General features: G+C 42.8%; 3 protein-coding genes across 9 annotated transcripts; 1 reads left to right on the plus strand and 2 right to left on the minus strand.

Moving 5' to 3' along the window:
- Positions 1-124: 124 nt before the first annotated feature.
- chaf1b (chromatin assembly factor 1, subunit B) lies at positions 125-4,902 on the minus strand. The gene is made up of 14 exons (XM_085920550.1): positions 4,757-4,902; positions 4,379-4,526; positions 4,099-4,231; positions 3,596-3,716; positions 3,324-3,427; positions 3,156-3,252; positions 2,983-3,067; positions 2,723-2,816; positions 2,549-2,618; positions 2,379-2,470; positions 2,129-2,288; positions 1,343-1,888; positions 841-923; positions 125-700 (listed from the first exon to the last, which is right to left on the minus strand). The coding sequence occupies exons 2-14, from the start codon at positions 4,502-4,504 to the stop codon at positions 597-599; spliced, it is 1,815 nt and encodes a 604-aa protein (XP_085776676.1). The 5' UTR covers positions 4,505-4,526; positions 4,757-4,902; the 3' UTR covers positions 125-596.
- Positions 4,903-5,041: 139 nt separating this feature from the next.
- Positions 5,042-7,855, minus strand: LOC147050935 (uncharacterized). 5 transcript variants are annotated; one of them, XM_085920391.1, is made up of 6 exons: positions 7,744-7,855; positions 6,610-6,698; positions 6,221-6,301; positions 5,891-5,963; positions 5,516-5,585; positions 5,042-5,424 (listed from the first exon to the last, which is right to left on the minus strand). In XM_085920391.1, the coding sequence occupies exons 2-6, from the start codon at positions 6,679-6,681 to the stop codon at positions 5,319-5,321; spliced, it is 402 nt and encodes a 133-aa protein (XP_085776517.1). In that variant the 5' UTR covers positions 6,682-6,698; positions 7,744-7,855; the 3' UTR covers positions 5,042-5,318. The 5 variants fall into 5 exon arrangements, with proteins under 5 accessions (XP_085776517.1, XP_085776515.1, XP_085776514.1 ...); XM_085920389.1 differs by lacking the exon at positions 7,744-7,855 and adding an exon at positions 7,165-7,320; XM_085920388.1 differs by lacking the exon at positions 7,744-7,855 and adding an exon at positions 7,073-7,134.
- dop1b (DOP1 leucine zipper like protein B) lies at positions 7,118-23,346 on the plus strand. 3 transcript variants are annotated; one of them, XM_085920386.1, is made up of 38 exons: positions 7,118-7,172; positions 11,013-11,191; positions 11,277-11,458; positions 11,550-11,720; positions 11,948-12,137; positions 12,223-12,321; positions 12,409-12,532; positions 12,637-12,746; positions 13,237-13,348; positions 13,429-13,549; positions 13,665-13,784; positions 13,870-13,975; positions 14,055-14,291; positions 14,375-14,676; positions 14,785-15,170; positions 15,247-15,518; positions 15,592-15,744; positions 15,840-15,931; positions 16,016-16,206; positions 16,636-18,166; positions 18,323-18,425; positions 18,513-18,704; positions 18,865-18,987; positions 19,059-19,193; positions 19,284-19,339; positions 19,416-19,520; positions 19,623-19,689; positions 19,780-19,939; positions 20,200-20,282; positions 20,693-20,802; positions 20,878-21,027; positions 21,159-21,220; positions 21,304-21,432; positions 21,570-21,706; positions 21,789-21,844; positions 21,925-22,068; positions 22,174-22,306; positions 22,406-23,346. In XM_085920386.1, exons 2-38 carry the CDS (start codon positions 11,054-11,056, stop codon positions 22,661-22,663), a joined length of 6,840 nt encoding a protein of 2,279 aa, XP_085776512.1. In that variant the 5' UTR covers positions 7,118-7,172; positions 11,013-11,053; the 3' UTR covers positions 22,664-23,346. The 3 variants fall into 3 exon arrangements, with proteins under 3 accessions (XP_085776512.1, XP_085776511.1, XP_085776510.1); XM_085920385.1 differs by lacking the exon at positions 7,118-7,172 and adding an exon at positions 7,175-7,403; XM_085920384.1 differs by lacking the exon at positions 7,118-7,172 and adding an exon at positions 8,282-8,868.
- The last annotated feature ends 200 nt before the right edge of the window (positions 23,347-23,546 follow it).

Raw genomic sequence — 23,546 nt, forward strand, 5'->3', positions numbered from 1 at the left:
TGGCTGACCGACATGTCAATGTTTTAGTTTCCGTCCCCCCCTGTGAATCATGTTCGGTTGACCGATAGCAACATCATTTAGGTGACTCAAAAAAAGCTTAGTTGAACGTTTGACAAATGTTTTTACTGTGTATATTTCACTGATTTTAGTTTAGGGTTGAGGAATTCACTAATTTGGTTTAGCTTTGTTCTGAATGAAGAAATGTATTTCAAGAAACATTAAACCTCTGACTATAAAAAATAGTTTACAATACAATTTTAGAGCTCAAACCGCATTCAGCAAGACTGAGGAAATACAGCATAATTAAAGTTAACAGCACTAAATCAAGTGCTATTTTATTACTGCAAGTTTATTACTTACACCATTCAGAATTGAAAGATCCTAATGTTTTGTGCTAACTGATTACATCACAGCAACTAATTATCATACAATACTTCTTAAAGTCATTCATGCAAAGTATTTACGATAACATTTGAATACATCATGCACGAAGGCGTTATTACCCTCTCAAATCACAATGGCGCTGTGGTATAACACATAAGAGGATTATTTGATCATGATGTCCGTGGGACAGTCATGCTTCGATCATGGTAGCACTAAGGCTGAATGACGCCGCTTGGCGCAGTGATGTTGTCGTCCGTCTTGGGTCGCTTGGACTCCGGAGGCTGGCAAAGGGGATCGGTGGGAGGGGAAGGGCGTCCTGAAGGAGGAAGATAAATGGAAAAAAAAAAAAGAAAGATGAGAATGACACGGGACTATTCTAATTAACTATTTAAAGGAAGCTTCCAAAAGCAGAAGCAAAAAAAGGGAAGAGGTGGCCGTACTGTAACGCACACTGACCATGTTTAGCTTTCTCAGTAGACGCAGGAGAAGTGAAGACCAAACTGGATGAATGCAACCCGACAGGAGTCAAAGAAACTCGCCTGGACACAAAGACAAATAAATCAGTTGCAGAAAGTCCCATTCATCATCTATTCATCGTGTTGTTCACTTATTTACCGTCCAGCCATAAAATTAGCAAAAGTCAGCTGAGATAGAGCTGTTTCCGAGTCAGACATTTAAATACAAAAGCTAGCACAGACCCTCCATTGTCTGTCAGTGATTATTTGATAATCAACAGGGGGTCCAACGAACACCCTAATACCAGACAAGGCTTTTGTTCTGAGCTGAGCACAACCAAAACAAAGCAATTGATGTCAATGTGATTGTGCTGGATACATCTAGCAATATGCATGAAGGCTATCTGCAATAGTGTATTTCTTCATCTTTTCATGGCTGTAAATGAGTGAGGGCAACTTAATAGAATGAGATGACAGACTCACGGTTTCCCACTTCTATTTACCTTGGAGTGGGTCCTTTAGAAGCTATGGTACCTTTGGGAGTAGTGGGCAAGTTGGTGCTGTTGAGGACTTTGGGTGTTGTGGGAGCGAGCGGGGTGAGGCGGGGGCCCTTCCGGGAGCTTGGTGTGAGTGTGTTGACGCGAGGTTGGGGAGTTGGGGGTGCACTAGTGGTTGTGGACGTTGGAGGAGTAGAGGGAGGTGTGTTTTTTAGAGTGGAGGGCTTCCCCCAGGCCTCCAGTGTGTTGAGGGTGATCTTTCGAGGCTGAGGCTTGGACTTTGTCTTCGATTCATCTGGGGTTGTGCCGCCGTCTCCTCCCGGGGTGACGTGGGATGTGGGAGTAGAAGCCGAGCTTGGCGGCTGGGGCACGGGAGATGAGGTTCGAGCGGCTGGTGTCTTTTTGCTTTTTTTCTCAGCAGCACTGGTAGGTGTGAAAACTTCCAGAGTGGGGGGCTCCTTCAGTGGAGTTCCCAGCTCCCCTGGAGAGAAGGACAGGAAGGAGCAGTAGCCATCTGTGGAAGACACTGCCAGGAAGGAACCATCTCGAGACCTGAGACAAAATGGAAGCAACTCATTTTCAGCTATCATTAGATAATATCTTTTTTACTAAAATGTGATTTCCAAACAAAACAAAAGTAATCATGATGATTCATTTCCATAATCGCCCAGACCCTAATGAAAAGACTCAATAATTCGGCCCTAGAAATGCCTTAACAGCTCACTTTACACCAGAATGGAATAAAAACGAGGACAGATGTTCGGATTATTTTGGAGAAGATCGTTCCATTACCATGTAAGGTCACTGAGTGTGTGGTAATGAATGTTGGACACCAGGCCAAACGGGAGTGCCTGTTGCGTGTCGTACAGAAAAATGGAGTCCTCGGATGCCACGGCAAACACCATACGGTAAGGGAGACTGAACAGATTAGGAAGGGGCTCGGTTGAACCGTCTGTGATGTGGAGGACAGAGAAAGATTTAGAAGACAAAATGGGAGATAGAAGAGAAATCAACATTTAAAGCGACAGTCAGGTATTCTTACCTTCTGCCTTTTTGGTTCTCAGCTCAAAGTAGACTGGACAACAGCGCACAGCCAGTGTGGCTTTTGTTGGACATGGCAAGTGGGCAACTGGTCTAAAAACAACAACAATGAATTCATGTACATTAGATATCAAACAAATACTTGTAACAATCTCAACTAGTGCATTTTACCTCTTGAGGCTCTTCCTGGAAAAAATGTAGGTAGTATTTGTGATGGTTTCCCCGACCTCCACACATCCGGCTGAGGAGGGCAGGAACAGTGAGAATATTTCTGTTAACACCTCAAACCAAATCTCTCAAAAGAACAATTACAATAACAATTGTGACAATTTTACGTAGAACTACCTGGAGCGAGTAAGAAGGTGCCATCTGGTGTGAAGCAAAGACGGCGGAAAAAAGACCTCATACTGTCGTCGTGGAAAATACGGTGCTGCTTGGCCTGCAAAAAATATCAACAAAACAATGTTACACATGATGGGCAAATGTATCCAATAAAGTCGCACTTTGGACAAGTTACGGTGTATCAAAGAAATTCAATGATATAAACACATTTCAGTCGGTAACTAACACATCAGGTGACAAAAACATGATGTGTGTGTACTAACCTCTCCATCTGCAGGGGAGGCTGAGCTCATTTTGCTTATACAGAAGGCTTTCTTCTTTGTGTGAGTGCTGTACACACGCATGACTCTGAAAAGGAGGAATATCAAAACATTTTAAAAGCTGTCAATTCATTGGACCGAACGCTTTTAAAGTCTTTGTGGGTAATGATGGCTACCTGTCACAACTGAGAGTGGCAACATACTGCCCCAATGGATCCCAAGTGACACCCTGCACATAGCTCTTGTGGTCATTCAGAATGCATAGTTTTTGTCCTGAAAGACAAAAATTAGCAAATGACAATTTTGTCACAAAATTTACGTATTTGGAGGTTTTCTCAGCAAACCTTTGTTGATGTCCCACATGATCGCCGTGTTGTCTACCGAGCCAGACACCATGCAGTTCCCGTCCCGAGTCCAGCAGATGTCATACACATCCTCAATGTGTCCCCTAAAAACACCATGCACAAAGCTAAGCTCGAAAAATCAACATACAGTGACATCGTGCTCTTTCCTGATTATTTTGGTTTGCCACATATTCGGTGGCTGTGGGATTGAAATGCATACAAAGCGGCACTTTCAGCCTTGCTGGGGAATGAATGCCATTATTGTTATGTACCTCAGTGTCTTGACAACAGACCAGCTCTCTTTGTTTAACTGAGAGTCTTCTTCCTCTTGGAACACGGGTGCCTGTTCCGGCTCCTTGTTGTCATTGAGCTTCCACAACAGAACGGCTGCGTCTGAACCAAGCCCCAAACAGATTGAGGTAAATTGCTAATACAATAGAACTTCCCATGTGGGCAATGTTGATTTCATTTTTCACAACAAGATTATCTTCCTTGACAACAAAAACAGATGCATGATGACAAAAACTAGGACAATTTCATCGACAAACAAAAACTATTAAAACTATTGCTAGCTGATCTATTCAGATAGGTAATTATTTTATGCTTGTTTAATAGTGATGTCGAATTAGGTGCATCATAACATACAGAGAGGTGCATCTCATATTGTGTTGACATTATTCGAGATTCGAGCCAGAGAAACAATCATTCCTTTAAAACTTCTTGCTCTGGATGTTTGTTACATCAGTGGACTTGCAAATTCATACAATAGACATACCATCTCCTCCTGAGGCAAGAAGCTCTCCACTGGGGCTAAAGCGGACCACATTGACAGCCTTTGTGTGTCTGGCTAGATTAGACAGAAATTCCACCACCGCTTTTCCATCTGGGCCCATGTCGACTCTCCACAACTGCATAAGTAAATAATAATAATAAATACGTATTGTGTTGCAGGGCCCCTTGTTTAGTATCTTAGCAAAATAAGAAATTATAAGATGGAGTATCGATGACTATAAGGCCCAGCTTTTGTAGAAAATGTTAACCTGTCCAGTACTCACCCTGACTGTGGTGTCGACGCCAGCAGTGGCCAAACGATGAGAGCGTCCATCGGAGCTGTGCTGGAAGTCCAGACTGTAGACCGGCTCTTTGTTGTGCCAGGCGATCTCACAAGTAACAACCTTCATCTTGTTTCAATCCAGCACCGACCTTCGAGCGAAGCCATTTTAGAGACATTTCTTTCATTACTGTTCTATAAAGAAAACTAATGGCTAATAAAACGCGGCGGCTACATATGCAAGAAAAATATCTTACATTCGACCATTTAAATTAATTTCACACATATACAAATGAGCACTTTATGACAGTTAGCATACACGTACTGAAACGAATAAAAACAAAGGTTTAACGGGGTTTCTCGGCAGAATTCGGTGTTTTACCTTTGCTGTCGTCCCGTTGAAGAATCTGAACACCTTCCCGCGTTTAGGCTGGTTCAAAACTTCCGGTCCAGCGCTCATCGGTGATTGGACAAAAATGCGGAAAAGGCGGAGTTAGCGGAGATGAACCAACCCACTTACGATGCGAGTTACACCCACGGACTTAACGTTTCCTGTTTCTTTGTTGTTATGGTTCATTAAGTAATTGTACTTCTGTATATTTCTGTATATTTCAGATACCAGTAGCGGTAACACTGATCATATAGAATGACTCACAAAACACTGCAGAACTGTGGTTTAATGTCATTCAATATGCCACATTATATATGGCAATCCTGGAAACAAAAATGTATGACATGGTTTCTGGTCATCAATAAAAACATATTTTAAATAATAGTATCAAACATGTCACCGGGAAAATAAATAGCAACATTTCTCGAAACAAAGAACTCTAACAGAAGCAACTCATTATTTGTGAGCCCAAAATTTGTGCCCAAAGGTGAGACAGACAGAGTTTCTCCTCTTAAGTCAATTAACTGACTGTTAAGAATTCCATGGATGATTGTTAATTGATCATGTCTTCGGGTGAAATGGAAGATCCCTGGATGACAAGGTCATCATTAGTTTCTTCATTGTTAGTTGTGGGAATTGGTCTACTCAGTAGTAGTCCCCTACACAAATGACAAAAACATATTTCCTGTATAAACTGCAGCAAAGAGAACAAAAATAATCAATCAAAACCCTTGAAAAATAAAATAATACCTTTTGGGGTCTGACACTGAGAAAACATCGATAATAACTGGAAGCCAGCTCCTGGTAGAGTCACTGCAGGCTAGTGAGAAAAATGATCCTTTAATTAGGGTGATAATTGGGCCTATTCTGATCCCAATTACTCTCTTACGATTAAAATCAGGATTATCAGATGTCTCAAATATTCTGAGTGATGATCCATTGGTGTAGGTTGTGCTAAGTGGTTTTTTTTTTTAATTTCCTGGTAAGTAATTTCAACTAATTTCTTGAAACAACATTCCAGTAACTATTTCCATTATATTTTGAATAATATAATCAATCACTATAACTCAGTACTTTTTAAAAAGTAATTTTTACATCACATAGAAACTACTACTTTTTCCATACCAGATGATGAGAGAATGTCAGACTTGAGCCTTTTTCTGCTATGTTCAACACTTTTGAGTGTTTCTGCACTGGTCTGTTGACAAAAAAAAAAAAGTCAAAATCTATAAGAGAGTTAAGTTTTTCATTTAATCATTCCAGCCTTAGTAAACTGTATACTTAGAATACGGTCATAAGGATTAATAAATGCTAAATGGAGTGCACTTTATGTTTTATGAGGACAAAAGTTTAGATCTCGAGGTGGTTCAATTAATTTCTTTTGTTGATACCATCTCAGAAGTTATTGTGTTCAACCTTGCACTTGATGCCACGCAATAGGAGGGGTTAGCATACCTCTTTAGCTGAAGAATGCAAGGGAGCATCTGTATTCTCTGTAGTGCTGGAAAGAATCACTGGTTCCGATGTTTCTGCTTTCTAAGAAGATAAATAAAACCAATATTTGAGATGCGGTGTATAACCAGAGCACAGTTGCAGCTTCACTTGTCTCCATGCTCTGATTTGTAATGTCCTACAAATTTTCTGGGACAAGGGTGACAAACAACATGACTATTTGTTTTCTGATATAGCCAAGGCCGGGAGATGCCCGGCTTTTGTTGAGCATCAACAGAGTCATGGGAGGGTACAATTCCGGGTAAATGTCAAATCAAATAATACACGCGATCGTTTTCAAGACAATGTTTTAGAAGCTTATGCAGTAGCCACCTTATCGTTACGTACAGTACCTGCTGTGCTAGCATTCTCCTCCTCTGATGTTGAAGCTTTACAGCTCGAGAGCGTTTTCCTTTGCGGGGCATCTTGGTCTTGCCTTCCTCTGAAGGCAGTAAAAATCAATAAAATGTACCTGGTTAATTCATGAAACCCCGGGGTTGTATTTCCCAACAACATATTCCGATAAGGGATTTTTTTTTTCTAAGAGTGCACAGCAGCCTACAAGCATTTGTTGTGGCACAGACTACTAGACCAGTTTAACATCAAGACAATCTGGTGAGGCAAAGAAATGAATAAAAACAAATGATTAATACAATGTGAAACTCTAAATGCTGTGATTAGTGGGAGGCTACCAAGTACTTATTTGCTCGGTTTTCTCTTCAACAAATGTGACATTGTTCTGTTTCTATTTCACTCTCCATCTTGCTCAGTCTTACTAGCATCATGATCAATGTCATAAAGCAACACAAATGTCACCATGTTGCATAAGTTACAACTTCTATGATGAGTAAAGTTCTCCTTTGCAGTTGGACAGTCAGTTGTTGTCTGTGCATTATTAGATATTTTACCAATGAAGGTGAGTGTTTCTCTTTAAGCTGCTGCCCTTCTTCCTCACCGCCATTTTCAAGGTACAGCTGATGTGCATTTTTTAATTAAGACTAGTGGCAAGAGACGCTAGCGAGGCCAACCGCTATACTCTTCATCAACCATCTTATTTTTGTACTGTCGGATCGCACGGACGTACAAAGACTGTGCCGACCTGTTGGCCAGATGCACAGAGTTATAGTTTGGTGACAGCAGCATAAAGGCGAGTCAAAAGTCTCTGTAAACTGGATCTGACTGGAAGATATCAAGGACACCTAATAAGTCAAGTCAAGTCAAGTCTATTCATATAGTGATTAGTGGTCTTCAACCGCTAAATGTTGATGTGTAATACTGAAGTCGAATAATCGGTTCAACTCATAGTTCAGATTTTATTTGGGGTGTAAATATAGTTGTAAATATCGATGTGTAATCCTTAAATTGATTAAATGGTTCAACTCGTAGTTCAGATTTTATTTGGAGTGTAAATATAGTTGTTCAAGACCATAATTAGAAATGTGATTCCTCCCGAGGACCCAAAACTATTATCACACCATATCACTTACACACTGGAGATCAATTGAGGACATAAAACACACAATTATTTCGACAAATGTTAGGACTTCCACGAAGTGGACCACTGTGGTTCAAGTACCGTCAACGCGTGCTTTTCTTTTTCGATCATTGTAAACTAGCTTATAGGCACATTATCGCTACCTATCGGAAAGACTTGGAACTGCAGCATATACAAAATGGGAAAAAAATCACAGATTTTTGAATATGAAATTATTTTTGCTACCCAATTGTTTGATAATATAATAATATTTTTATAATATAATAATACATATAATTAATATATTAGATCTAATTTGACATCCTCACGAAAGCAAGTGGCTGTACATTCAACTACCCTCGGACCTATCCGCACTTGTTGCACAACGTTCAATACAAAAATGATGCCATCCTAGTAATATAATATTATTTTCATTCCGTGTATTTTTGTCTGCAGTAATTTTTATTTTTGTGTGCCGTACTTAGCTTTACCCCATTTTATATTTGATGTTAAAATTCATACAGTATTACATTAAACTTTGAGTACAAAAAGACGAAAAATTAAACGTTAAAAGCGAAACAAAATAATAATAATTTAAAAAAAAAACCTCTTAAAGTTGTGTTAAATGAACGGTGTCGGTCCAACGGCTAGGTGAGAGGTTTGTAAACACGACACATCCTGGAATGTACCATACCCGGGAGAGGGGTTGTGACGCGACGTGTTCTAGTTCAAATTAAGGCTGTGTCCTTACAAAAAGCTTTATCTTCTATTAAAAGGCGAGAATAAATATAAAATAATGGTGCCTTACATTTTGTTTGGTGGTTTAAATGTCGGATTTATTTTATAGTACTAATCATCTGCTCATGCCACCCCTTGTGGACTCGGATATGAAACAGTCTGCTCGTCCACTGTGTATCAGCTGAGTTGAAGAATACCACCACCCAGTCATGACTACCCTGATAGGAGCACTTCAGGGACGCTAGTTTTGATGCGCTCATCTACTGACGGAAACAAACGCATATTTTACCTCGGTGTTTAAAAAAATATATACATTGAGGCGAAATCCTGTAAATTGTCTCGTCTTTGTGCTTGGCTTCATCGAAACGACTGAGCTTGCACGCAAACCGCGGTTTATTCGGTGAGTCATTTTATTGATGCACCTGATACACGGCTAGGTTAGCTTACGTATACCCTTCTGTAGTTTTATACGCTCCGAACATTCACTCACAATTAAATGCGCTGAAGGTATTTCTATGCTAGCTAAGCCTTCTACTGCAGTGTTCCTATTATCTGCGGGGAGTGGCGTTTTTCACCCCCCGATTAATCCACATTGATGTTACATAATAGACTCAACTAGGGATGCTGCTATGTGGCCAAAAGCTTGTCTCATCATAATGAATATTGTGGACAAGTGCGATGGGAATTTAGTGTCAGTCAGGTGACAATGTCTGCTGCGTGGTGTTGTGGTCGTTGTGTCCTGAAACACTCAGGCATCTTTAAATTGATGGCAGTAGATGCAAGCTGGCTGAACCGAGGCGTCAGGTTCAAACTTGGGTCTTTGATTGTATTGTTTTTAAATATCCTCCCTTGTCTTCACTCGGGTCACTGTTAAACTAAGACTTAAGTGACCTCATGAATTAATAACAATAATTGATCATTTAAGTATTATTTCAGATAGACTGTTTGCATCCTGCAAATTTGATGGAACTTTCTTTGCTGATGATATCAAATACCACAAAACCACATAAGATATGCCAATAAACATGAAACATCAACCAACTTTTGATTTTTTTGGGGGGGGGTCAATAATGAGTTAACCCACTAGTGCTTGAAGAAGCATTAAAATACGGATAGCAAATCAACAAACTGGAAATAAGGCGTTTGATGAAACCACAAGTTTTAATGAGCCAAACTGCATTTTTCTGAGAAGCGCACAAACTGTCCTGGTGTGATGCGATCACAAGAAAACTCTACACAGGGAGGCCAGCAGACATTTGAGCCTCGGGGCAGACATGTACTTGTAGTACACTGGTACTTCTGCTGCCCTTTATTATTTGATCAATAATACATCTATCCATTTTCCATATTCTCATTAGTATTGTGCATTAGCTGGAGTGTATACCGGCTGACTTTGGGAAAGAGGCAGTGTCCACCTTCAACTGGTCGGCAAAGAACATATGAACAATCAATCATTCACACTCGCTTTCACAACTAATGAGAATTTATAAACGTATGTTTTTTTTGGGAGGGGGCAATTACGCTCGGAATTTGCTCTTCACTTCACGCTTGGTCCCCTTGTAAGTGTTCACTTTATTGATGTTCCTGTAAATGTCATTCAATAGACTAATTGTGGAGGATTACACAACATCCATTTCTATTTCACAATGTCTTTCTCATGATCTTGTCCTTCTTCACACTCCAATTATGAAACCTTGAGTTGTCTCTCTTTGGTGTTGCTGTTTTTTTGTTTGTTTGTCAAATTTTCCATGAAATTCAATTAGGTAATTTTTGGGCGCAGACAAACATTTCAAGTCATCAACAAGTTTCTCTGTTGTAAACAAAAACAGAGGGTGGCATGACAGTAATGAATTTAATATCCTGAAGATTAATTTAAGGGATTCTTTTTTTCCCCCACATGAATTCCATCGTCTATAATTTGATAGTCATTTCATAAAAACATTTTGTCTTTCAATAACCTCTAATTGCCAAGAATGTGTCTGTTAGAAGAAAACATCCCATTTGTGTTTTTGAATTGAATTTTCCAATTACTTACCCAAATTTGTTCTGGAAAAATACTGACTAAAAATAAATACAAAAACTGAAAAAAACCCCAAAAAACCCACTATTTGGTTTGACGTTAAATTAGTTTAACCGGTTTTCCAATATGGGATGGTTTGTCTTCTGAGGGCCATTCTGGACTTGTGAAAAACAAAGAATTATGGGGTTAAACATGAGAAATGAAAATGTTGGCAAGATATGTCTGCATGACAATAAGCGGCATCAGTGGATAAACTTATGTCATGTCTCTTTCTGCATAGCTCATCCCTGCTAAGCCAAAGAGTCTAGATGTCCCTCCTACCTCGACTCTTTTTTTTTTCTAATCTTACACACACACGCACACACACACACACACACGCTCTTCTATCACATGCAGTGCATAATTCTATTTACCATAAACAAGCCCCGGAGGCTTCTCAGAAAGACAACATGAGAAGTTGATTTTCATCCACGCCTAGTGGGGGGAAAAAAAAAAACTTTTACGTGCCTTTGCTGTTTTTGCAGAAACATTCTGAGAACATGCTGCTGCCCGACTGACTTGTGACATGGATCCAGAGGAGGTCGAACTTCAGAACGACTACCGCTACCGCAGCTACGCAGCAGTCATTGAGAAGGCGCTGCGAAACTTTGAATCGTCAAGCGAATGGGCGGATCTCATTTCCTCCTTGGGCAAGCTCAACAAGGTAGAAATTTGTGTTACACTACCCGATTTAAAAGAATGTTTTTTGGAAGCACAGCTTTTGCGAATTTCTTCTCACTCCCCGCCAGGCCCTACAGAGTAACCTCCGTTACTCCCTCCTTCCCAAGAGGCTCATCATCGGCAAGCGTCTGGCCCAATGCCTGCACCCGGCCTTACCAAGCGGGGTGCACCTCAAGGCTCTGGAGACCTACGAGGTTATTTTCAAAATCATCGGGACAAAATGGCTGGCCAAGGATTTGTTCATTTACAGGTGAGTCGAAAAATTACGAGCGATGGCCTGAGGTGCTTTGTGTGTTTTGCTGTGACGCATTATTATTATTATTTTTTTTCTGTATCCTTAGCTCCGGCTTGTTTCCACTATTGGGCCATGCAGCCATGGCAGTGAAGCCTGTCCTGCTCACGCTGTACGAGCGTTACTATCTGCCACTGCAGAGGGCTTTACTTCCCAGTCTTCAGGCCTTCATAACAGGATTGCTGCCTGGCCTGGAGGAGGGACTGGAGGTCAATGACAGGTATAGTGGACCAGGCTTCTATTTAGGTCTGGATGAAATTAAAAAGTCAGATTTTTTTTTATTTTTATTTGAAACATCAAAATTATTTCTTTTTCATATCTGTTTATATTGTTTTTCCTGATATAAAATTCTATTCTATTAATCGCCCAGGTCTTAGGTATAAATTATAAAAGTATTTTAATGAACACATTTTTTTCTGGGTTTGTTTTGTCTCTTTGTTTGTCCAGGACTGATGCCCTGCTGCTGAAATTGTCTCTGCTGGTGGGACAGCAGGTGTTCTATGGAGCGCTGTGGGGTTCTATTCTGGTCAGTCCTTTGGTGCGACTACCCGCTACCGTCTTCATAGTCGCGCACTTTGACCGCACCTCGCCCCTACAACAGCAGAAACACATGCTCGGCTATGACCATCGCCTGGTGGTAAGCGTTTCTCTCCTTGGTCATGAATTCATTCAGCAATTCAATGAGGTTTGTTTGTTTACCCCTCATGCTTGTCTTTGTCTAGATGAAGTCTGTGTGTCTTTCCCTGCAAGACTCAAATGTACTGGTTCAGAGGAACATGCTGGAAATCCTGCTCTTCTTTTTTCCCTTGGCCACATCCCTGGTAAACAAACCACATTTTCTGATTAACGCCAGTCTGCACGCTATGTGTATGTCTTCACGCTTTTCTTTTTTTCTATTGTTGGTTCAGGACCCTTCAGAGGCCAGCATCGTAATGAGCATTGAGGACATGACCGCAGTGGTTTCTGCTGCTTCACTTACATTACTTCGCAGAGACATGTCACTCAACAGGCGTCTCTATGCATGGCTCCTAGGTAAACTGATCATGAGAAAGTCCGAAGTGCTCACTCACTACCTCTGTCGTAGTGTTTGGTCGATATCTGGTTGTCACTTTTATTTTCTGTGTCCCCCCCTTCAGGCACAGACATTAAAGGGGAAATGGTTGCTCCGCATCCAAGCATGTCTTCTTCGGCAGAGGAACATACGGTGTTTTACTTCAACACATACTCCAAGGATCTTATTGTGCAGGTAGCTCACACTTTTTGAGTTGTATCTAAATAAGTGAGAGTATCGTGGAAATGGTATTTATTAATTGCATATGAATGAAAATTCTGATAAGGCTAATTCCTTCCCACTTTCTAAAAAAGCTAATATGCACAATTGGATGTAATCATCTAATTTACATTATGAATCAGCTTTTTTAGACAGGAAAGTGTGTATGGAACAATACTGCCACCTAGTGGTGTGTGATAGGTATTGTTGGGGTTTATATTCCAGAGGTGGGAAGTAATGAGCTACATTTTTACCACATTAAATTGACTCAATTAACGTTTTAGTTGAGTGATACTTTTGTGCAATATTTAAATTTGTATATTCTCATTTAAAACGTTTGTCTATTTCTCATGAGTTTGCCATTTACGTTTGTCTCGTGTGTTGTACTGTATCTGCATGCTGATTTACTCATGTTTGTTTCTCACTTGTTACTCTCCTTCCCATCTGGCGGTGTCCTTGCCTTCAGGGTCTGATTAGCATTCTCAAACAGAAGAATGTGCAGAGCAAACCGGAGAATGTGATTGGCTACCTCAGGCCTTTTCGCATCATTATTAGTTTGCTAGATAAACCAGAATTAGGTAAATCGGTCACTTAAAGACATTAAAATAATGAATTATGGCTTGTTTTTAAGAGTACTTACTGTTGTATCTGTTTTAAGGTCCCGCGGTCCTGGGCTGTGTGCTGTTGGAGGTGGTCCGAGCGTTTTACAGCTACTGTCGAGAGATGCTGGGTGAGGATGCTTTCACCAGCTCAAGGCTCTCAGGCAACCAGTTAGCTAGGTGAGGGCAGCAGATACAAGGATCAAAACAGTCACATATATTTTTACCAGCAGTATCTGTACTACGTAGTGGAGTTTGTTCCATATAGATGTTTGTCCTGGTTGAATTTTCACAGCATGATAAAAGAGAACAAGAACGCTTCGGAGATCATCAAGACGATGAACATGCTCGTGAGCTCCATGAACAGTGATTACCTTTGGGATTACATGACCGAGTGCTTCTGCAAGTCTCTCAGGCGAGACACACAGTTTCATTGTTACAGTTACTGAATGAGTTCTTGTTTACTGAACTTTTTTTTTTTTTTTTTCTCATACTTGTAGTGATGTGGGCGAGCCACCAAAGCCTCAGCGAGACAGCAGTTGTCCCGCTCCCTCTGTCACAGAGATGTCAAACCTTATCATTTTTCTGCTTGATGTTCTTCCCCTGGTAAAGAATCTCTAGTTGTCAACGGCAACATGACGTGGTCATAACGACTCATTTTCTTAATCCTTGTCTTCTTTCAAAGGAGCTCCATGCTGATATCCAGTCTCACTTCCTTCCTGAGATGCTGGGCACGATGCTGCGGTCTGTGCATGACCACATGGAATTTGTTCGTTTGGAGGATGTCACACAGGGTCTGCGTGCGTGCTTCAAGGTCCTGAGTAAGATCCAGATGCCTGTGGCGTTCATGGACTTTGAGACAGAAGCCCACACAAAAGAGATGGAGATACAAGCACAAGAAGAAGACGAAAGGATTACTCAGGTAGAGGTTTGACCATTGACTCAAGACAAATCAGTCAAAAAGAAAGAAAACTGCCTCACTTTTTCAATTCTACTTCTCTCCAGGATTTAGAGAAGGTAGGAGAGAAAGAAGACAGTGTTGCAGAAGGCAACGGTCACCACGGAGATGACGAGCTAAACAGAGATGTGGATGAAGCAGAGCCTGCAGAGGAAGCCTACCCGACACTCCGATCAGAGGACAGCGGGCTGGGCATCAGTGCATCGCCATCCGAGCAGCAACTTCCACCCTCCATGATCTCCGGCGGGAATGGAATGTGCAAGAACGGAAATGGAGTGTGGAGAAGGGGTGGTAGTGTCGACACCACAACCCAATGTCTGCAGGACATCCTCGCTTTCATAGCCATGAGGTAAACTACTCGTTATTCGACAACAAAATCAAAAAATGTAAATGTGAAACCCGGAATGTGTTTTCCAGGTGAATGAATCTAATCCCCAAAAAACTCTCTGTGTTGTAGACACCTGCTGGTACAGGTGGAGGATGTTACAGCACAGGACGGAAAGCCCAAGACTGAGGTCCCAACTGCACCTGTGGAGAATAACACTTTATTACGAAGCATAGGAGGACTGGAAATTAAAGACAAACTCACCGAACTGTTCACCCCAAGCAAGTTAAAACATCAGCACGCATCTGAGGTCCAACAAACAGAAAAGAAAAAAGAGCCAGGCCCTTGTCTGGACTGGGCCGCCGGGTACCGGCCGCGAAGCAAAGCCGAGATCAACGAGGCGTGTCGGCAGGCCTTCACTGCTACATGCCATCTACTTCTGGAGTGCACCACCTTCCCTGTTTACCTAAGCGAAGAGGAGGCTCTGGCTCTCCACACGGACATGTTTGACCTAGCAGGTTAGGTTTTCCCCTCCCGGGCTCTCAATCCCAGCGGAAGCCTCGGCTGCGTTCAAATGCTTTTTGTGCTTGGCAGGAGGTGACAAGAAACGTTTGTCGGCGTGGCTGAGATCTTTGATGACACTGTGCTGCATGTCAAGGGACTACAAAATCCAGCACACTGCAATATCTTCTCTGTTGGAACTCATCAACTACTCCCAGTCCCTAGCACTGGTCATCCAGGACAAGCGGAGGCGCTACCAGACCTGCGAGGCCAATCCGCTGAGCGGGCAGCTGCAGATGATCACCGTGCCCCCCATTTATCCCGCTGTGCTTTGCACCATAGAAGAGGACACTGACTTCTACCAGGTTTAAGGAAACGTTTGCGCTTGCCCCAAAATCTCAATACTGACAATCTTCTCATTTTGTGTTGTGCTGTCAGAGGTTGGCCGCGGTGCTTTGGAGCCAGCTGGACACAGAACGTCGAGAGCAGCACGCCGCCTGCGTGGAGCTCTTTTACCGTCTTCACTGTTTGGCTCCGTCAGGGACCATCTGCGAAGACATTATCTGCCAGGCGCTGACACACAGCGAGAAGGTGAAAAAACCTGTCGAACCACCACTCGTGCTTGTGATGACATAGGGAAATACAAAAAAAAACTAAACACCGGTTCTCGTGATTGTACGGCCCAGGCCGTTCGGCTCGAAGCCCTGCATCGCTTCTCCATCCTCTGGCACTTGACCCGCGAGATCCACTTAAACAGGAACTGCCGCTCTTTTGACAGGTTAGGGTTTCCCAATATTTGGTCAAATGTGGAGCCTTGTATTCTTTCCAATTGGTGTCTTTAATGTGGTTGTCTCTTTTTCAGGTCGCTGTGTGTTGTCGTGGAGAGTCTCAGCTGCACGGACGGCTCAATAAGTGCAGCCGCACAGTGCTGGCTAGCGCGAGCTCTGTCCCTCAACGACGTGAACCGGATCCTCGAGCCCATCCTGCTCTTGCTGCTTCACCCGTCCACTCAGCGCTGCTCCATTCAGGCCATCAAACAAAATGTCACAGCTGGTTAGTCTGTTAGCTTCTGTTGTGTTACCACAAGGTCTTTTTTTTTTTTTCAAGCACCAGCATATTTACAGTTTTCCGTCCATAAAGTCACGATTTTTTTGTGGAGTCTATACTCGGCAATACTACTGACAAATTGACCCATTATTTTGTCTGTTGTTATATATGATACAAAAATTCACCTGTTTGCGTTTTTTTGTGCGCTTCCTGAAATTCCCTACCTTGCTACAAAAGGGTGACAAAGATAAAAAAAAAATCAAAAATGAATGGTACCTAGCACTACTTTTGTCTAATAGAAGAGTAATGCTTCCAAGCTGCCTGTTAGGCACACTGTTTAGTTTAAACTCCCTAATATGAGAAATTATTAACGTTTCTTGAGTGGGCTTCAAATACTTGAATAATATACTTGATATGGTTTTCTCCATTTTACAGGCAACCTCAAGATTCTAAATAACAGAAGTCGTTTGTCTGCCAAAGCAGCGGATGCCCTGGAGACCGAAAGCAAGATCCTGAATCTCCGAAATGTCATTGACCGAGAATCCCTCTGGCTACAATTAGACAGCGGCGTCGAGTTGTCCAATCTAGGCGACGCTTTGATAGCATCCAGGAGCGAGAGCGAAGAGACAGAGGAGGAGGACAGAGAGGAAGATGAAGAGGAGGCCGTCAAGAGCGAGCACACGGAATCGGCCGACACCAGCGGCGCCCAAGTGTCGACGGAGAATTCCGGCTCTGCCACCGAGGATGGAGGACTGGTCAACGGCCTGCAAAGAGTGGAATCCGAGCGCACGCTGGCGTCCGATTCGCTGTCGAGCGAGGATGACGAGGATCTGGAGTTGGAGGCTATGGCCAGATCTCGTCTGTTAAAACAAGAGCGTGAGAAGAAAGAGGCCATTGGTTCACTGTTCCATCATGTGCTTCTATATCAGACGGCGGGCGGTTGGCGCCATCTGCTCCAAGGCTTGGCGCTGCTCGACAGTCTGCTGCGAAGCAGCGCCGAGTGCCCTCTAGTGGAGGCGCTCTCCTCCACCTCTCTGGACACCAGCTCTGCCGCACACCTAAACCTTGTTTCCAACCTCCTGCAGCGCCACCAGCAAGCTCAGGACGGCTTGAACTTCTACGGCGGTTTACTTTCCCCTTCGTCCTCCCACTCCACGCCCCCTTCTCTGCTCATCGAGCTGCTGATGAACTTGTGCCTGCGATTCCTCCGCTCCCATTACTTGTCCTACCAGAGCCTCGGACCTCTCGACTTGCAGGGCAATCGAGACGTTCAGGTGAAGAGCGTGGAAGTGCTGACGCGTATGGTGAACCAGCTCACTTGCATGGCACAAGGAAAGGAGAGCAGCCTGGAAAACATTCGCGCACTACTCGCTGGTTGTAAAGTGCAGCAATATACTTTACTTACACTTTCAGCTTCCATGTATATAAGCCAAAGAGGAACGGACAAGGGAACATCCAAGTGCCTTGAGCTGTTGGATGAAGAAGGCGGACTATCAGAGGAGAGTCTTGTGAACGTCGGGAAGGGAGAAGGGCAGGAGCAATATCCGTTACAGATGGAATTGCTCAAACTCCTTCAGGCTCTCATAATCTTGGAGTACCACGTGTGGCCCGGCGGCGCCGGATCCGGCGGGTCTTCCGGTCAGCTTGCGGAATCCCCGACCGGCGGTAACCCCCTTACCCGGGGTTGGCAAACGGCCGTCCTGTTCCAGCAGTCCATCAAGGCAGCCCAATACGTCCAAAGCCACCCCATCACCGCCCAGGGAATGTTTGTTTCTGCCGCCGCCAGGGCTCTGCAGGCGCAGTATGGCTACGCCATGCATCCCCACTGGGTGGCGCTGCTGTGCTCCTCCCTGCCTTACTTGGGCCGCTCATTGGGCATCATTGTGGCTCCCCTCATCAATCAGATTTGCAGGAACTTGGATGAACTGGTGAAACTTTATGAGCATGATGGGAGAACAAATCAGAGGTAAAGAGAGACTCCAGCACACCCGTGACTCAAATGAGCACAAATACCTGAAGAAAATAGACAGATGGATTCATTATTGTACAATTTATGGGCAGGTAGACTTCTCGGTTCAACTCCATTCTTTGAAATGCAGTTTTTTTTTCCCGTTTTCTTTAGTGTAACTGGAAGAAGACGGGAGAATATTGCACCAGACTACCTTCTGACCCTTCTAGAAGGCCTGACCACCATTACACACTACTGTCTCCTGGATAACAAGAGGGTGAGTCTCATGGATAGCGTACCAGCAATTACGCCCAGGACCACTTTTGTTTTGGGAATACACTTTTCTTTTTGTCTGTCTTGTCAGACCTCGGTTGCCTGCGATTCCGTTGACATCCGTAACGCACGTAGCGCCGTACTGGAAGCGCTGCCGTACATGCTCAATAGCATGGCGTTGCTATGGGGCGTGGTTATGAAGGAAGAGCTCCACAAACGGGGAGCGTCCGACTCTACGCAAAGCAGCACGCACAGTTCATCTGTCTTCTTTAAGAGCACCAAGGTGTGTTGCTTTACGCTCGTATATCGTAAAGTTCAGACAACTGCAGCTTTTGTTGTTGTATGTATCAACCTATTTTGTAATAACATTTGTAAACATATTAGAACTCATTTAAATGCAGTCGAAAATTTGACCAAATATTGCCACGTGCTTCCTTGCTTAGATTTTACGTCAGCGGATATTACAGTTCTTGCTTCCTCTAACTGGCCAATATGGGATTCCGCTCATGGCTTCACTGGGAGCAGCCTGGAGTAACAGGAAGAGTAAAAGGAGGAACACAACCAATGTAAGAACTGCAATGTTTCGAGGCACCTGCAACAATTGACAGGATTGACAGTCCTTGATTTTTCTTTTTAGGTCTTACCTGTGGCCAACGAGTCTCGTCTGACAATTGTCGACCTGGTGAAATCATTAAACACCTTACGCACAGACATAATCTTACAGTTGGTCAAGGAAGTGGTGAAAAAGCCACACCAGCTCAAAGGGGATCAGGTAAAAGAAAACAACAATTGGTCAGATGTTGCATTATTTGCCAACTTTTTCTAACAAAAAAAAATCTTTCAACTGTCTGCTCTGAATTAGAAGACAACCCTGGTAGACATTCCCATACTGCAGTTCACTTACACTTACATAAAGAGGTTAGTAGAAAACACCTTAGCATTTTTTATTTTCATTTTTATGAATTATTTTATTGATTTACTGTAAATATTATAGTGTTACAGCACAAGCCTTGCAGGAGAACGTCGCCCCTCTCCTCAGTCTGCTACGGGAGTCCGTCCCGCTGAACCTGGCTCCCCCTGGTCACTTCTTACTCCTGGGGTTTGTTTTTGCACCGATATTTATACTCTTACATTTGTTGTCAAGCTGTTAAGGAATTTTGTTAGGATTACTCTCTGCTTCAATGACATTTGTCACCTGCAGAATCCTCAATGAAGTTGTCAACCGGCTCCCCAACTTGGACAATAAGAAGGACACACGAGATCTGCAGGTTTGAAGAAAATCCGGCGTTCCAGCACTTAAGTAACAAACCAGGAGAAACTGGCGGTATTGATTGTATCGATGATAACAATTGGCGCAGGAGGTTACTCAGCGCATCCTGGAGGCCGTGGGTGGAATCGCGGGTTCGTCTCTCGAGCAGACCAGTTGGCTGAGCCGCAGCCTGGAGGTCAAAGTGCAGTCGCAGGTGTGCCCTGAAACGGATGAGCCGGATGACGTGGAGACGGACGCCGATCACTGTGGTAACTTAACACTTATCTGCCTGCAGCAAATTCAACCCAAAATATTTTGAATGAGCACTGACAACAAATATGAACCTTTTTCTGTGTGTCTTAAGACTTGAGGATATTTATGTTTGTTTATAACTCAATGGCTGCATTACTAATCAAGAGTGTGCACTTTAGAGCACAAGAAGTTTTTTTTGTTTTTTTTGGTAGCTCCATTTCAAACTTGAAAACCCAATTTTGTAAACAGAGATGCTAATTATTTTTCCTCTCGACAGAGTCGATGCCTCAAGCCAGCACCATGGTTTCATCCTCGGCTCCCTCAGTGTACAGTGTGCAGGCCCTTGTGCTTCTGGCAGAGGTATGTTTTATATCATACTAAATGTGTGGACATAAATGTTTTAGGTGAAGGGGAAAAAAAATAAAAAATGCCACTGAAATAATGATTCTGGGTGGCCATGGCAACCCTGCTGGAGGACACCGTGGACAAAACTGGCAGCGAAGAGACTTGAAAGATTTTGAGTTTCAATAACAGCGAGTGGGTGGAAATGTTTGCAAACCGAATCTATGTTTTGCATTCTATCAATTTAATTCATTTTATGAATATTTGAAACTCCCAATACATATTTTTTTTTTTACACTTGAATTACACTTGTAAATTAACAGTCATGCAAATCTACCCCCCATTGTACATTTTCATAAGAATGAATCATCTCTCTCTCTCTCTCTCTCTCTCTCTCTCTCTCTCTCTCTCTCTCTCTCACTGTGCAGGTCTTGGCACCACTTCTTGATATGGTGTACCGCAGTGATGAGAAGGAGAAAGCTGTGCCTCTCATTTCTCGTCTCATGTACTATGTTTTCCCCTACTTGAAGAATCACAGGTATCGCTCTTATCTCCAAAGTGCCGGCCCTTAATCATGATTCAATGCTGAAATGAAGTTCTCCTTTGGTTGTAGTGCCTACAACATGCCCAGCTTTGAGGCAGGAGCCCAGCTGTTGAGCAACCTGAGTGGTTATGCCTACACAAAAAGAGCCTGGAGGAAAGAAGTCTTTGAGCTCTTCATGGATCCACTTTTCTTCACAATGGATGCCTCCTGTGCACCCAGGTAAGTGGGATTGCAAAACGTATTACTTGAATGTCTTTCAGGTTTTTTTTTATTTTTTATTTCACATTTCCCCCGTAGTGGTTACTTTGAAAATTTAATGGTATGATGCTTGACTTGTGTGTTCCATCCAGTTGGAAAGCCATAATCGACCACTTGCTGACTCACGAGAAGACCATGTTTAAAGATCTCATGAGTGAGTACACGCACCTTGATGACAAGCCAGATGCCAGACAAAGACAATTGTGTGAACGCCACAATTGGTTTTGATTATCGCAGGCATGCAGAGTGGCTCCCTAAAGCTGTTTGCCAATGTCGAGCAGAAACCGATGCTCCTCAAGCGCCAGGCGTTCGCAATGTTCAGCGGAGAACTTGATCAGTATCATCTCTATCTACCCCTCATCCAAGGTGTATTATTCTTTTTTTATGGATTTTTTATTATTACCATAATCACAATTCATAAGAATTGTTTGTCTTTCTAAGTGAGCAAACTTTTACATTTCCAACTCGTGAGTTGTGATGATAACAAAATTGTTTCCTCCCAGAACGCCTCACGGAGGCCTTACGAATGAATCCCAGCCCCGCTGTTTCCGCTCAGATATTCCTGATGTTCCGTGTTCTCCTGCTGCGGATTTCATCTCAGCACCTGACATCTCTTTGGCCGATCATGGTCACAGAGCTGGTAAATATTCAGATTAATATCATTAACGATCTTCACTCACAGACCACACAGTATAAAAATCGTAATAACTGTTTTTTTCCAGATTCGTACGTTTTCACGTCTGGAGAAAGCTCTGCTGGTTGATAAAGATGTCTCAAAGTGAGCTCACTATTATTATTTACCAATTTTTGATTGGTATGGATAATTGCTCTAAATAAATGAATAAACTGTGCTCCCAGGCTGACTAAAGTCGTACGCGGAGCCCTGGACAGAAACGCTCCCGTGAATTTCTCCCAGGCAGAGTTGGACATGTACTTGTCGGCTTGCAAGTTTCTGGACACATCCTTAGCCTTCCCCCCGGAGAAAATACCAATCTTTCAGATGTAAGCGGACTTTATATTCTGTTGGTCTGAGTTTTAGTTCAGAGAAAATGTCTTCAAGCAATGTCTTAAAATGCAAATAATAAAAATGCCACATTCTTTGCGCAGGTATCGCTGGGCGTTTGTTCCAGAAGTAGACGTGAACCACTACAGCGGTCCGGAAAGTGCCCTGATAGAGGGCGAACAGGAGTGCAAGCCCCACGTTGTCCGAGTCTTGGAAGGCATACAACAACGCTATGGGGTAAAATCCTATATTGATCGCTTTGTTGATAACTCCAGAAACTGGCTTCGTTGATCAATCCCAAAACACTTCACAGAGTTTTGTGCACCTATTTTGCAGGCAAGCAACGGACTGAGTGAGGAGTCTTCTACTGAGCACCTGGAATTCCCCCTCCTCACCCAGTGTTCCTTGTCCTCCATCACACACTTGTTGCCTTTCCTTTTGACCCTGTGCTGTTCCTTCCAGGGCCCTCCCACTCACAGCCACTCACCGGCCCCGGTTCAAGTAGCAGACTACCCCGCAACTAATTCAGACGCTGTGTTGGACAGGCTTGAGCTGATCATCGAGGAAGAGTTCCTGGATGACATGGAGAATTGAGTGGAATGGAACTCCATTCCAAGTGCATGAGTGTTAACTGCTACTTATGAAAGTTGGCTTGGAATTTCTTTTAAATATTTTAACAAATCTGCACATAAATACACCGAATCTATATTTAAAAACAGAAAGGCTGTGTGGTAAACTACTCCATTGAGCTTTTTGGGTTAAATATATTTAGTCAGCATATGTCACAAATGACCATCTGGAATGTTGCCCTCACCTATTTTTTTTTTATTTAAATGGAGCCAATGTGGATTTGTTCTCAAAATGATTGCATAGTTGTATTTTGGCCACTCACACCTCTAAATTGTGGTGTTGGAGTGTGTGCACCTTTTGAATATTCTGTATTTGTGTACTTGAATGCAAATTGTGAGAGCAACCAGATTTCAAGACTAAACATTCATGTTACAATGTCTGACCATGAGAATGTTCTGTTTTGTCTCGAGGAATCTGTATCTCTTGATTGTTTTTGGACCTCAACCCCCCCTAGTTAATACTTAGATTTTATGTTGTTTACATGCCATTAGGGGTATTAAGGGAAATCCGTTGTAAGTGTTCCAAGATAGCTTTTACAAATTCTTGCTATCTTTTACCCTTGTCTATGTTAAAATGCCATTGTTTAAATTATTCCAAATGTTGAAAGGATCTTGTCAAAGTTGAAATAAAAAAATGTTATAAATGAAGTAGTGACATTTTTTCAAGCCGCGGGAGGGCGACCAGCACGGTTCAACGTCACCAGTGTGTGTGGGTGCTTTTTTTTGTCTAAAGCGGTCCAGCTTTATTATTATTATTATTATTATTATTACTGAATTTACTTTTACCGCCTTTCCGTTTCCTCAACATTTTGTGGAAAAGGAAAGTAATGCAGCGGGCGCGTCATTTT

This window comes from Syngnathus leptorhynchus, chromosome 9 (assembly GCF_054491065.1).
Source record: "Syngnathus leptorhynchus isolate UIUO chromosome 9, UIUO_Slep, whole genome shotgun sequence".
Taxonomy (NCBI): Eukaryota; Metazoa; Chordata; class Actinopteri; order Syngnathiformes; family Syngnathidae; genus Syngnathus; species Syngnathus leptorhynchus.